Source organism: Camelina sativa, chromosome 19, assembly GCF_000633955.1.
Source record: "Camelina sativa cultivar DH55 chromosome 19, Cs, whole genome shotgun sequence".
In the NCBI taxonomy this organism is placed as follows: Eukaryota; Viridiplantae; Streptophyta; class Magnoliopsida; order Brassicales; family Brassicaceae; genus Camelina; species Camelina sativa.
Genome location: NC_025703.1, coordinates 2,491,235 through 2,504,582, shown reverse-complemented (window position 1 = coordinate 2,504,582; position 13,348 = coordinate 2,491,235). Strand labels below are relative to the sequence as shown.

Here is a 13,348-nt window from a genome sequence, read left to right as displayed (position 1 = left end):
GCCGCAACAACAAGGGATAATTAGGGTTCAGAGTTTTTTTTTCAAGGTTTCATAAATGCACAATGTCGCTGTCTCGTGACATTCTTTTGTCTCTAACTAATTTTCTCTCTCTTACTATTTTCACTCTCTCTCTCTCTCTCTCTCTCTCTCTCTCTCTCTTATTACTTCAATATGTATAAGTACAGAGTAGAGAAAGGTATGCATATACAAAGATACGTCACGTTTGTGAAGTTGGATACATTTACATTTACATTCACTGCGTGAGGTCTTTTATGATAATATAGATATATCCTACATTCAGTTAGAGTGCATGCCTTTATACAACCCTCTTTTACTTCTTGTTTCTACCCTTGTGTATATTAACGGACATACAAATTTTGATTGTTAAGATCACTGGTGGATGATACGAGTTTATGTTGAGATATGATTTTTTGGATGAATGAAAATAAGTTAAACTATTGAATTGTCCCAAACTAAGAGGATTTAGAAAGCAATTATGATTTACAAAGTGTGATCTCTGTTTTCCCCTTAATTTTTCGCATGAATTAATGTTGTAGGATCTTAGGNTCTTTGGATTTTCAAAAAAAAAAAAAAAAAAAGAAAAAAAAAAAGAGGATTTTAAGGAATTCATTACACAAAACAAAAAGAAGGTTTCCTCTAGAAAAGACTCATATTATCAAGTTTTCATTCAAGTGAGAAGACGATCATTCCGTCATCGACTCATCGTATCGTAAAAAATAATTAAATTAAGTTCAGAAACGCGTTGAAACAACGTCAGAACTTAAGATACTCTTAGCGATTTTTAAACTTTTAATTAAACTACATATCACACAATATTTTATTTTCCATGATTTTATCATTATGCGTTTAATTTGTTATTAGTTGGAACTACGTACATCCTATATTTGTATGGATCACTTTGTTAATGAAGTAGGCTTTACAAAGAAACATTGATATAATTAACCTTCGGAGCTAACATAAAGTTCCGTTGTTCAAGCTTCTTCATGAGTCTCAACTACCTGGACGGCTCATTAAGATTCTTTCCAACAATAGTTTCTTAGTTTTTTTTTTTTTTTTAAGTTAATTAAGAGAGTATCTCAATGCTTGTTCAAAACTACAGATTTGTAAAAATTTTGAACCTAACCAAAGAAAAAGATGTCATATTGTGTTTGTGGTTGCATATTTACACATACATTACACAATTTCCTCCCATTACTGTCAAACAGAAAATTGCGAAGATGAAATGTAAAAAAAAAAAAAAAAAACCTTAATTACGTCCCAAAAAAGTGGAAGCTGGAAAGAAATGTTGGTGAAAATGTTTGTAGCCGGAAATGTTAGGCCACAATCCGTATAAGACATGCAAAGGTGCATGCCCCATTTAATCAAACTATTAATTTTTAGGCGTAAAGAATTTAACTCCAACATGAATATATTCAATTTGTTCATGTTGTATCACGTTATCTTCGAATAGGCGATAAGATTTTTTTTTTCCTTTTTTTATATATATTAAGAATCAATTTGCAGTAAGATCAAGATGTCGGTTCGTACATAAGCATACAATTAATCATTTTGACAAATTAAAACTAAAGGCACGAATATTGCTAATCTTATGAAAATCTTATACTTTTTCCATCAATTTCTTTCTCAATAATTATGTCATTAACGTAATAGTTATATCTCATATGCAACTGTTAATCTATATTATGAGAGTCTAATGGCGTTTACTTTGGGTAATTAGTGCATTCATCCTCCACGAAAATATTCATTGTAGTAACAGAGGAAATGTAAATTCTGCGTTTTCATTTATTTCAATCGGGTTAATGGACATGGCAAAGTGCTCACCATCAATATAGTTCACAAGAAAACAATCCTTACACAGCACGAAACCAATCAAGTTTTTTTTGGTCAATCATGGAGATCATGAGACTTGTCCGGAACTTCTCGAGAGTTCATCAGGACACTATCTTCTTATCAGCTGAAGCCTCACCATTTACTGTGAAACAGAGAAAATGTATATATTGTATCAACAAGAGTTGAATTTATAAGGAAAATCTAAACCTTCTTACTGACATTTCAGCCTGCATGAATAAAAGTTTCTCGATTTTCTTCTATATCCCTTTTCTGTTATCTTTCCTTACATCATCTAACACTGAAGCTATGTTTTCCAATAGGAAGTATTTTGTATCCATCTAAAATCCAGTCTTACTTAAAAAAAAAAACGTCTCTCATTGATTATTTACCCACATAATAGAGTCTAGGAATCAATAAGAAAGAGGTTAAAAGGTTTTCCAACACCAAAAGAAAAACAGAGAAAGATCCTCTGAACTCTAAAGAAGATACAGTAGGAGGAAACGAGACAATCATATACCTTGAATGGATTTCTCAAATTTCTGCAGCTGCGAAATGAAACCGGAATTAGGAAGTGCCTGAGGACGTCGGCTCTTTACTAGTTCCATAGCTTTAGAGAAGCTCATGCCATACTTTTTCATCAGATAAGCCACCACTATAGTCACACTTTCAAAAGAGAAACCAAAAACCAACCAACCTGTGTAAGTATATAACAAAATGACACAATAACCCAAAATACAGAGGTTCAAGAAGACTCTTAGTTTGTGTAATCTGTTCACTAACCACCACCATACCACTTAGATACATGTATAAGAATGCAATATCTAAGTCTATAGATTCCTAATGGTTACTAGTGTGGGATGAAACAGCTGCATACTTTTACATTCTGTGAAGCTATTTGTTACTCGATTCTAACATTAACTCCACTACTACAGAGTACAGAATCAATCAGGACAAAGAGTCAAAACCTTCTAGACATTCCCATGAAGCAATGAACCAAAACACCACCTCCAGATTGAATAGCTTGGTCGATGAAGCTAAAACACTCATCGAAATATACAGTCAAATCGGTCTCCTCTCTATCAACGACTACACATACACACACTCAAAAATCACAAAAAGAAAACATCAAAGTTACAAAAAATCTACTCCAAAATTTATCTAAAACACAGGAATCGATGTAAAAACACACACACACACAGTGAGAGACCTTCGATGACTTTATAAACAAAATCATTAGGATAAGGAGGAACCAAGGCCACAGCTACGGTCAAGACATGAGTGACGTTGGAGCTTTTGAGCAAATCGCTGTTAGTCGCCTCAGCTACTGAACCTATGAACAATCCCTAGATGTGTTTTTTTTCCTTAGAATCCAAAATCCAATTTCAAAAAAGTGAAGAGAGAAAGATAAAATATACAAAAAAAAACCTGTTGGATCTCGCTGAGATCGTTGAATCCTCCGAGTAGCTTCTCGGAATTAGCTATTCCGACTCCGAAGAGATCAACCACTTTCTCCATCTCTCTCTCTCGCTCTTAGCTCCACTTGTACAAGACAACGACGACGACGACGATATGATTACTTTCAGAATCCAACTTTTTGGCCTTGCTCCCTAATTTCAATGACGAACATGGCTGCTCTCTTTCTTCACTATATAAATAATAATTTGAAAGCATGTCACAGCGAGCACCAGTGGTTTAGTGGAATAATAGTACCCTGCCACGGTACAGACCCGGGTTCGATTCCCGGCTGGTGCATTTTTGTATTTTTATTTATTTTGTTGTTCATAAATTTAGTTTGGTTTAGATTAGATGGTGGTATGTATATATGGTTTTTAATTACAGTTATGTTATAATTAGGAATTAGGTTTTTTTTTTAAAGATCTATCTAATAATTAAGAGTTCCATCTTTAAGGAAGGAACTTGATAGAAGAATTGCATGACTTACAAAACACCAAATTAAAATTAAGAAGTATTGGTAGGAAGGAACTGTAAAAATTTGAACACAAGAAAAGTGTTGAACACCCTCTCCTCTCCTTTCAAACTGCTTAACCAAAGGAATGTAGTAGGACTCTTCTTCTTTTTTATTTTGTAAACATTATTATACTCTTTCCATCTTCTTTGCGTTTTTCTCTCTATCTCTCTTTCTTTTTTTTGGTTCCATCAGAGATCATTCATAAAGCCGATCATTCATCAAGCCAGCTTGATTGTGACTATCCTATATCGATTCTTGCATCAACTATCTTGAAGGGAAAGAAAGATGAATGGTGAGGCACGGTCAAGGGTAGTACTGGACCAAGAAGCTGGCTCAACTCCATCTACTTTGAGAGATGAAGATCATCCATCGACCCAAAGGCTGTTCCGATGTCTCCCTTATGATATAGATCTCAATCCCCTACGTATTGTAAGCCCCTTCATTTACGGTCACTATTTTAAACCATATAAGCCTATTATTATGCATTATTTTTAAGGTTATCCTATACTATAGATTTTTAAAAATATCTTTGTCTACAAAATATGATAATATCTCGGGAATAATGTGTTCTAGGTAATAGCGGAATTGGTGGGGACATTCATTCTAATGTTCAGTGTGTGTGGGGTCATAAGCAGTACCCAATTATCCGGTGGCCACGTTGGATTACTAGAGTACGCTGCCACCGCTGGATTATCGGTGGTGGTCGTGGTTTACTCCATCGGACACATCTCCGGCGCCCATCTTAACCCTTCAATCACCATTGCTTTCGCCGTATTTGGTGGCTTTCCGTGGTCTCAGGTACAATCTCCACCCGTCACCCGACCATCTAAGAATTGTAGTTCAATTATCTAGGTCTTTGGTCTTGTTTGTTTGTTTTGTTGCGTATAGACAAAACTCATGTTATACTTGCTTGTGAATGTTGTTGTCAGGTTCCGTTATATATAACGGCGCAAACATTGGGGGCAACTGCAGCAACATTAGTTGGGGTGTCAGTCTACGGAGTAAACGCTGACCTTATGGCAACAAAACCTGCGTTAAGCTGGGTTTCTGCATTTTTCGTTGAACTCATAGCTACGAGCATTGTCGTATTCCTCGCCTCTGCTTTGCATTGTGGTCCTCATCAAAATGTAAGTGGCCATATAAGTGTGTATGCAAAATAACACATAAAGTGTGAATTTAACTATACATTGTGTATTTATTTAAGGGTTGATATGTTTGTTTTGTACAGTTGGGTAATTTGACGGGGTTCGTGATTGGAACAGTCATTTCCCTTGGAGTGCTTATTACCGGGTACTTTAATTACTTAATATTCCACTATCGTAAAGATACTTCGTCTATTTGAAACAATCAAAGCTATAATCATCGTAAAATATGGGAAGATAAATATTTCATAGAATCGAATAATGCTAACGTTTTTGTAGTATACGGTATGGTCAGACCAATTTCAGGAGGATCGATGAACCCTGCTCGATCACTAGGACCGGCGGTGGTGGCATGGGATTTTGAGGACTTATGGATTTACATGACGGCTCCGGTGATTGGAGCCATCATCGGTGTTTTGACATACAGATCAATTAGCCTCAGAACCAGGCCGTGCCCTTCTCCACTTTCCCCTCCCGTTTCTTCACTTTTACGTTAATTAATCACCTCAAAATCTAGTTAACCTACAAATAAACACTTTTTACTCTACGTTTATTATAGCCCGTTGGGCCTCGGTAGAGACTACTAATATATAATTCTATGCCACATGGACTTATTTTATAAGAATAAGTTCATATGATTCTGTGAAAGTAATGCTTAATTTACATATCTTTTTAATTGTTTTTGCGTTACATTAGAGGAGTACTGTGCCTTCTGCCTTGTGCTTCTTTTTCTTTTTGAAGAATGTTTGCTCGTTGGTCCAAAAAAATAAAATTGTTTGTTCTATTTCTTTCTAAATATTAATAAACGAAAGCAAGACTAGAATAAGTAGTATGAGCTTGATATTATCAGAGAGAGTACAAGAAAAAGGTATTGACAGTATATAATGGATTGGAAAAAAAAAAGAATTAGTCCATTTTGTTTTTTTTTTTGTTTTTTTTTGAATCTAATGTTAAATTATATTTAAAAGAAAAATAAACTTGTATACATTGTTAATGCAATACTTTTTTGAAACTTAAAAACAAATCATTTTGAAATTAGTCTAGCTGCAAACCAAACTTGAATTCGACAGTCACCCCCTCCCCGATGGTACTCATGCGATTTCGGACATTCTTGTCAATGAATTTGACCAGCTTTTCCATTGTTGACAACGGTTCTCCATGACGCCTATCATTTCGTTCTCGCCAGAGAGAATGTATAGTGTTTTGAAAGGTGTATCCCAAGAGGAATTTGTGTGTTGCTTCCAGTTCATCGCCCGTAAGTAAAGTCATAACATCTCGCCAGTTTGCCATATATTTATTTTGCAACAGTCCTTTCACTAGCTGCTTCCACACCTGCTGTGAGAAAGGACATTGAAAAAATAAATGCTCCCTTGTCTCAATGGAATGGTTACAGAAAACACAACTTGGATTAGTGTTTGTGTTCCATAGGATCATCCGCTCCCCTGTCACCAATCTGTTTTTTGTCAACAACCATGTAATGAAAGCATACTTCGGGGTAGCATTGGGAAACTAGATATCTTTGTGTTCCGCCATTGTTGGCCGTTCTATGCGAGTGTTTATCCAGGTGTGCTTTGTGTTGAACTTTGTATGATAGCTATTGTTCCTCCCCTTTCATAAGGCCACATCATCATCTTGTGAACGATTGGAAGAAAGTTTCGTTATCTCCTCTTCAATTGATATGAAGAGAGGAATCGATGTCTTCTCCTTCTTGACATATTCATGACTTCAGATAATGTGCTTGTCTCCAGTATACCAAGAGCAATAGGACCGCTTTCTCCGACTATCTCCTGCAAATGACCCAAAGAACACCAATTGTCGAACCAAAAGGATGTTGATTCACCGTTTTTACGTCCATCCGATGAAATTGTTTTGCTGTCTCATGGTATTTCAAGATCTTCTTCCAAATCCATGATCCCTTGTTGGTGTTGTCTTTCTCAGCCCATATAGTACCAGCGCGGAGTAGATATCTCTTCACCCAATCCACCCAAAGAGAACCTTTAGCAGAGAAGAGTCTCTAAATTAGCTTCAAAATACTCACTTTCTTTTCTTCCTCAAGCGATCTTAAGCCTAATCCCCCTCACTCTGCGGTAGGCAAAACTCTGTCTATACGACCTTTGTTTTCATTGTGTTTAGAGATGGACCAGACCACAAAAACGCGGAGCACAATTTATCTATCTCTCGGATACAAGCTTTTGGGAGTCTAAAGGCGGCTATCCAAAAATTGGTGACACTAAAGATAACTGAAGATAATTGGAGCTTCTTTGAGTTACCAGATAGGGCTCATACCGGGAACATTTGAGTTGGTAGAAGAAGAAACAACATTTGTACCGAACCATGATGATGGTGACTTTACAAGATTACCGAGGTTGGCAAATTCTGATTATCTGACAGCAGAGGTGGTGGAGGTCAAGGGGCCTATTAAAATTATAATTGTGATTAGCAATTCCACGGCAACAAATCTTTTTTCCTTTTCAAGTATCATGCTGTTTTCTGTTTTTTCTTTTATTGCAATTTTTACATTCTGTTTATGAAGATGTAAGCATTATCAACATGTGTATTTTAACTTTTTAAGTAGAATTTAGGACAGTATTTAACTAAAATTAAATAATACTTTCTAAAATTAAACAATCGGAATCTTTCAACTGGTAAACTCCTAGTAAACACTTAATCACTATAAAGAAAGAAAAGTTAAAATGCTTGCAAATTTTATTTTTTATTTAAAAGAAAGATTTGAAAGTCTATTTCAAAACATCATCGTGGTAACATTTGATAGTTGGATGTTGAATCAAAATTTTCAATATCTTTAGTTCAAATGGTGAAAAAAATTTTAGATGAATGTAAATAGTGTTTTCACCCCATTTTTCATCATAAATTGTGGCATAAACTTTGCCAAATTCAACCATATTCATGGCCACTGTTTATTTATTCAAACAGTCACTAATTAAGAAGAATTTGTAAGAAAAAGAGAAGACAATTTTGTATCGTAATTAGCACAAAAATAACGTGGGGAGGGTGGCATTGTTATATTGCCTTCTCTAGTCTTTCCCAAAACTCTCAGAATTAAATCCCTTCTGCCTCCACCTTAACATTTTCTCTCACTTACTCTCTCGAAAGAAACTTAAATCAGAAGTTTTGAGAATCAATTTGACTTACACAGCACTAGTGGGAAAAAAATGGCTGGAGGTCTTGTGAAATGCAGTAAGATCCGTTACATTGTGAGACTCAGACAAATGCTCGGGCGATGGTGTAACAAAGCACGGTTATCTACGGTCAGCCATTCTGTACCGTCGGATGTTCCATTAGGACACGTGGCAATCTGTGTTGGTAGCGGTTGCAGGAGATATGTGGTGCGCGCGTCGTACCTGAACCATCCGATCTTTAGGAATTTTCTGGTTCAAGCTGAGGAAGAGTTCGGTTATTCCTTGTGAAGAATCGGTTTTCGAAGAAGCGATCCGGTTTATTTTTAGGTCCTCCTTAACATCAAATAGTGACGTGTAAAAAATAATTTGGGAATATTCATGACGAAAGTTAATTATTATACTCCCTCTGTTTCACTCTTTATTTTTAGGTTTTAACCTTGTTTCACAAAAAGTATATTTTTATATTTCCAATGCAGTTTTAAAACTAAATATCTCTTTTTTATCTTTACTATTTTAGCTTACTAATTAGAGAAACTAATCTATAGTTTATTAATAAAGGATAAAAAAAATTTGTTTAATTTTCTTAATTTATGTAAAAATTGCTAAAATAATATTCTTTGTGAAACGGAGTATAATACTATTATACAAAATAAAATAATTATTTTAAATAAAATATAAATTTAGTAATAAACACTAAAATTATTATTTGTAAAATGATAGTGGACTAAAATCAAAAGAGAAACCTTATTATATATAGTATAACAAAACGCCACGAAAATCTCTACAAAAATTATAACATATAATGGCAGTGTAGTAAATCAACTGGTTCACACTGCACATGAGATGGTAACTACAAAAATGTTGGGCCATGCATTGGCAAAAATATATTTTTTCCATACCATTTTGCAAAAATAATTTCTCTCTTTATCTATTTTCAATACCCTTTTTAATAATATGTATTTTTAGTTATTTTTTATATACAAAATAACTAATAAAAATTATAAATTAGTTTAATATATTGTAATTATGTAAAAAAGATACAAATAAAAATGATAAAAATAGGTATTTTTGAAAAAAATATTTACAAAAAGGTATTGATGATAATAACTAAAAGTAATCAATAAATAATTTAATGCAACAGAAAGAATATTACGTATCTCTTTTCTTGTTGACGAGATAAAATTCTCTTAATTCTTTTTACGGCAACGGAAATATCATCTCTGTCTCTCTCTCTCTCTCTCTCTCCCGTCGTTTATACTATGAACGCTATGAAAGCCAAAGAAGTCCGTACAATCATCGGAATTATTGGTATGATCTGATTCTCTTTATTTTTTTCTTTTTCTTTTCTCTTACGGCACAGCCAATATGCTTATCTCTGCGTATCGTCGGTATAGTTGTAGTTTCTTTTATAGTTCAAATTAAGTTAGCGTAGTTGTAATTTTATGACTGATTTGAGTCTGAAGCTATATAGATTATTATGTTTTCTTTGAACTTAAATCGTCGTTCATCCGATCCCGATCAAGCAAAATTACTTACGCCAATCTTAAGATTTGCTTTAATCTATCTTTGAGGATGTAGATGTTAAGGATACACCTTGATATGCAAGGGATACGCTCTTCATTACTCAATATTCCGTATCATGCTGTATATAAAATGTTCTGTTTATACTCTCTAGTCTAGAATGTTCTCTCTGTTCAACTATATATACCTCTGTAACGATATCGTTTATCAATAAGACTCATCTTCTACATGGTATCAGAGCAGTAAAAAGATCTCTGCATTTTTTTCCTCTGTCGCTTTCTTCCTTCTTTTTCTCCTTCCCTCTCTCTGTTTCCACTTTCTCCCTCCCTCTCTGTTTTGCGTTTTCTCCCCCACCTGTCTCCATGTCCAACACCGCTGAAGTCATTGATTCCACCCAAAGCTTTCTTAACATCAACATGAGTAATGTTATTAAGCTTACCTCCCTTAACTACATCACTTGGAGCCTACAGATCCACTCTCTGCTTGATGGGTATGACTTAGCCGGATATGTTGATGGTTCTACTGCTTCTCCGGCTCCGACAATTGTCTCCAATGATGCCACCATTCCGAACCCTGATTTTCTAAAATGGAAAAGACAGGACAAATTGATCTACAGTGGCCTTCTCGGCACTCTTTCTCCGTCGGTGCAACCGCTTGTTACAACCACCAAAACTGCTGCTGAGATGTGGAGAACCGTTGCTGATATCTTTGCTAAACCGAGCAAGGGTCACATTCAGCAGTTACGTCTTCAACTGCAACAATTCTCCAAAGGTGATAAAACGATCGATGAGTATATGCAAGGATTAACTACTCGTTTTGACAAATTGGCTCTCCTCGGCAAGCCGTTTGATCTCGATGAGCAAATAGAGGCGGTTCTCCGTGGTCTCCCTGAAGACTACCGATCTGTTGTTGATCAAGTTGAAGGTCGTGAGGTCTCTCCCAAACTCACCGAAGTTCATGAAAAACTTCTCAACAAAGAAGCTCAGCTGTTGACCGCTGCTATTGTCGCACCTACACATGTTCCTCTCACTGCCAATCTCGCTACTTCTCGCTCTCGTACTCATCCACACAAGTCTGCTCAGCGTAACCATCAACAATGGAATAATAAGTCATCCAATACATATTCCTCGTCGCGTCAGGACAATCGGTCTACTGGTGGTTATCAAGGAAAGTGTCAGCTGTGTGGTATCTTCGGTCATAGTGCCAAACGCTGCCCTCAGCTTCATCAAGTCGCGTCGTCCACTGGTCTTCTTCCCACGCCCTCTCGTCCCTGGCAGCCTCGTGCTAATCTCGCTCTCACTGCTCCATCCTCGACCACTCCGTGGCTCTTGGACAGTGGTGCGTCTCATCACATGACTAGTGATCTCCATCACCTTGCGACTCACCAGCCATATCACGGTGATGACTCTGTTCTTATTGGTGATGGTTCCGGTCTCCAGATCTCTCACACTGGTTCACTATCTCTACCCTCTCTATCTCCCTCTCAAAAGCTCCTGTTAAATCGAGTTCTTTGTGTTCCTCATATCCACAAAAATTTAATCTCTGTTTATCGGCTATGCAATGATAATAAAGTGTCTGTGGCATTCTTTCCTGCTTCCTTTCAGGTGAAGGATCTGAGCTCGGGGGCCCTGTTACTCCAAGGCAAAACTAGAGACGATGTTTACGAGTGGCCGGCTTCACCAACCACTCTCTCCGCTTTCTTTGCTTCAACATCCTCAAAACCGTCCTTAGTGGACTGGCACCATCGCTTAGGCCACCCTGCTACACCTATCCTTCAATCTCTAGTCTCTAAATTCTCATTACCTTACTCTGCAACTTCTTCTCAAAATTTGTTTTGTTCTGATTGCTCTATTAATAAAAGCCATAAGCTTCCTTTCTCAAACACTTCTATCACATCCACACGACCCCTTGAGTATATTTTTTCTGATGTCTGGACCTCTCCTATTGTGTCAATAGACAACTACAAATACTATCTGATTCTAATCGATCACTACACTCGTTATACCTGGTTATATCCGCTTAAAACCAAATCCCAAGTTCGTGAAACATTCATCCCCTTCAAAGCCCTCGTGGAAAACAAGTTTGGTACAAGGATTGGCACCTTATATTCAGACAATGGTGGGGAGTTTGTGGCCCTCAAACAGTTTTTGTCAAGCTCGGGTATCTCTCATTTCACCTCCCCACCGCACACACCGGAGCACAATGGAATTTCCGAAAGAAAGCACCGTCACGTGGTTGAAACTGGCCTCTCGCTTCTCACACATGGTGGTCTTCCCAACACTTATTGGCCGTATGCTTTTGCCGCTGCTGTCTATCTCATTAATCGATTTCCAACACCGGTCATCGCCATGGAGTCTCCGTTCCAGCGGTTGTTTGGTTCATCGCCGAACTATTCCAAGCTGAGAGTGTTTGGCTGCCTCTGCTTCCCTTGGTTACGACCGTACACCTCTCACAAGCTTGAGCACCGATCAACTCCGTGCGTGTTCTTGGGTTACTCTCTCACCCAGAGTGCCTACCTGTGTCTTCAGCCTAGCACTGGTCGCGTCTATGTCTCCCGTCACGTTAAATTTGAGGAAACCCGGTTCCCGTTCAAATCACCTCGTGACTCCTCTCCTGAATCACCTCTCCCCTCCTCCTCTCCAGCCACACCTTCTGTTGACGTCATTCCTTTCTACCCGCCGCCACTCGTCTCGTCGCCGGAGTCTACGCCTGGACCGTCGAGCTCAACTCCTCCACAGCCACGGTAAGTTCCTCAAACTCACCTAGTGTCATTGCAGAACCTGATAACATCCGGCCCAACCCATCACGAAATCCAAGCCCAGATCATAACCCAAATTCACCCCTTGAGCCCAATAACATCTCCCCTGCTAACTCTCTTCGTAGCCCATCTCCATCGTCCCATTCATCGCCACCTTCTTCTCCATCGACCTCTGAATCTTCGTCCCCTGAACCTAATCCCGTTATCGCCCCTCCACCACCGGTTCAAAATAGCCACCCTATGCAGACCAGACGTAAAAACAACATTGTCAAACCCAAATCCAAACTCAACCTCTCCGTCGCATTATCCTCTCCCTATCCCACCGAACCTCTAACCGTGAACCAGGCGATGAAAGACAAGATCTGGCGGGAGGCTATGTCCGGCGAGATTGACGCCTTTGCCCGCAATCAGACGATGTATCTGGTCCCACGACCACCAAATCATAATATAGTCGGCTGTAAGTGGGTTTATAAAAACAAATTTTTACCAAATGGGACACTTGGCAGGTGTAAAGCTCGGCTTGTTGCCAAGGGATACAACCAACAATATGGTCGTGACTACACAGAGACCTTCAGCCCCGTGATAAAATCAACAACGCTCCGTTTGGTTCTTGATATTGTTGTGAGCTCTTCATGGCCGATTCTTCAATTGGATGTCAATAACGCGTTTTTACAGGGGACTCTCAACGAGGAAGTCTACATGGAACAACTGCCAGGCTTCGTTGATAGTGATCATCCGTCCTATGTTTGTCGTCTCCGTAAAGCAATCTATGGACTCAAGCAAGCTCCACGTGCCTGGTACACCGAGTTACGGTCGTATCTTCTTAGTGTTGGGTTTCAAAATTCTCTTGCCGACACCTCTCTGTTCGTTCTCCGACACGGCAAAACATGTGTCTATCTCTTAGTATACGTTGACGATATTCTCATCACTGGTAATGACACTTCCTCCATTCAACAAGTTCTTCACT

General features: G+C 37.9%; 2 protein-coding genes and 1 non-coding gene across 4 annotated transcripts; 2 read left to right on the top strand and 1 right to left on the bottom strand.

Annotated features, from left to right (window-relative positions):
- On the bottom strand, positions 1,782-3,446 carry LOC104764297 (dual specificity protein phosphatase 1B). 2 transcript variants are annotated; one of them, XM_010487797.2, is made up of 5 exons: positions 3,277-3,446; positions 3,059-3,194; positions 2,817-2,952; positions 2,369-2,514; positions 1,782-1,993 (listed from the first exon to the last, which is right to left on the bottom strand). In XM_010487797.2, exons 1-5 carry the CDS (start codon positions 3,364-3,366, stop codon positions 1,953-1,955), a joined length of 549 nt encoding a protein of 182 aa, XP_010486099.1. In that variant the 5' UTR covers positions 3,367-3,446; the 3' UTR covers positions 1,782-1,952. The 2 variants fall into 2 exon arrangements, with proteins under 2 accessions (XP_010486099.1, XP_010486100.1); XM_010487798.2 differs by having other exon boundaries at positions 1,794-1,993; positions 2,817-2,937; positions 3,277-3,443.
- TRNAG-GCC lies at positions 3,533-3,603 on the top strand. Its single transcript has one exon. It is a non-coding gene; the product is annotated as a tRNA-Gly (tRNA).
- On the top strand, positions 3,815-5,705 carry LOC104764296 (probable aquaporin NIP7-1). The gene is made up of 5 exons (XM_010487795.1): positions 3,815-4,249; positions 4,394-4,618; positions 4,750-4,947; positions 5,049-5,110; positions 5,258-5,705. Exons 1-5 carry the CDS (start codon positions 4,106-4,108, stop codon positions 5,457-5,459), a joined length of 831 nt encoding a protein of 276 aa, XP_010486097.1. The 5' UTR covers positions 3,815-4,105; the 3' UTR covers positions 5,460-5,705.

Excerpts from the sequence above, each read along its gene's own strand:
- LOC104764297 (XM_010487797.2), bottom strand. The coding sequence starts at position 3,366 with ATGGAGAAAGTGGTTGATCTCTTCGGAGTCGGAATAGCTAATTCCGAG. Across the intron at positions 3,195-3,276 it reads ATCTCAGCGAGATCCAACAG|GGATTGTTCATAGGTTCAGT; the intron begins GTTTTTTTTTGT and ends AAACACATCTAG. Across the intron at positions 2,953-3,058 it reads TGTTTATAAAGTCATCGAAG|TGTGTGTATGTGTAGTCGTT; the intron begins GTCTCTCACTGT and ends GTGATTTTTGAG.
- LOC104764296 (XM_010487795.1), top strand. The coding sequence starts at position 4,106 with ATGAATGGTGAGGCACGGTCAAGGGTAGTACTGGACCAAGAAGCTGGC. Across the intron at positions 4,250-4,393 it reads ATCTCAATCCCCTACGTATT|GTAATAGCGGAATTGGTGGG; the intron begins GTAAGCCCCTTC and ends AATGTGTTCTAG. Across the intron at positions 4,619-4,749 it reads GTGGCTTTCCGTGGTCTCAG|GTTCCGTTATATATAACGGC; the intron begins GTACAATCTCCA and ends TGTTGTTGTCAG.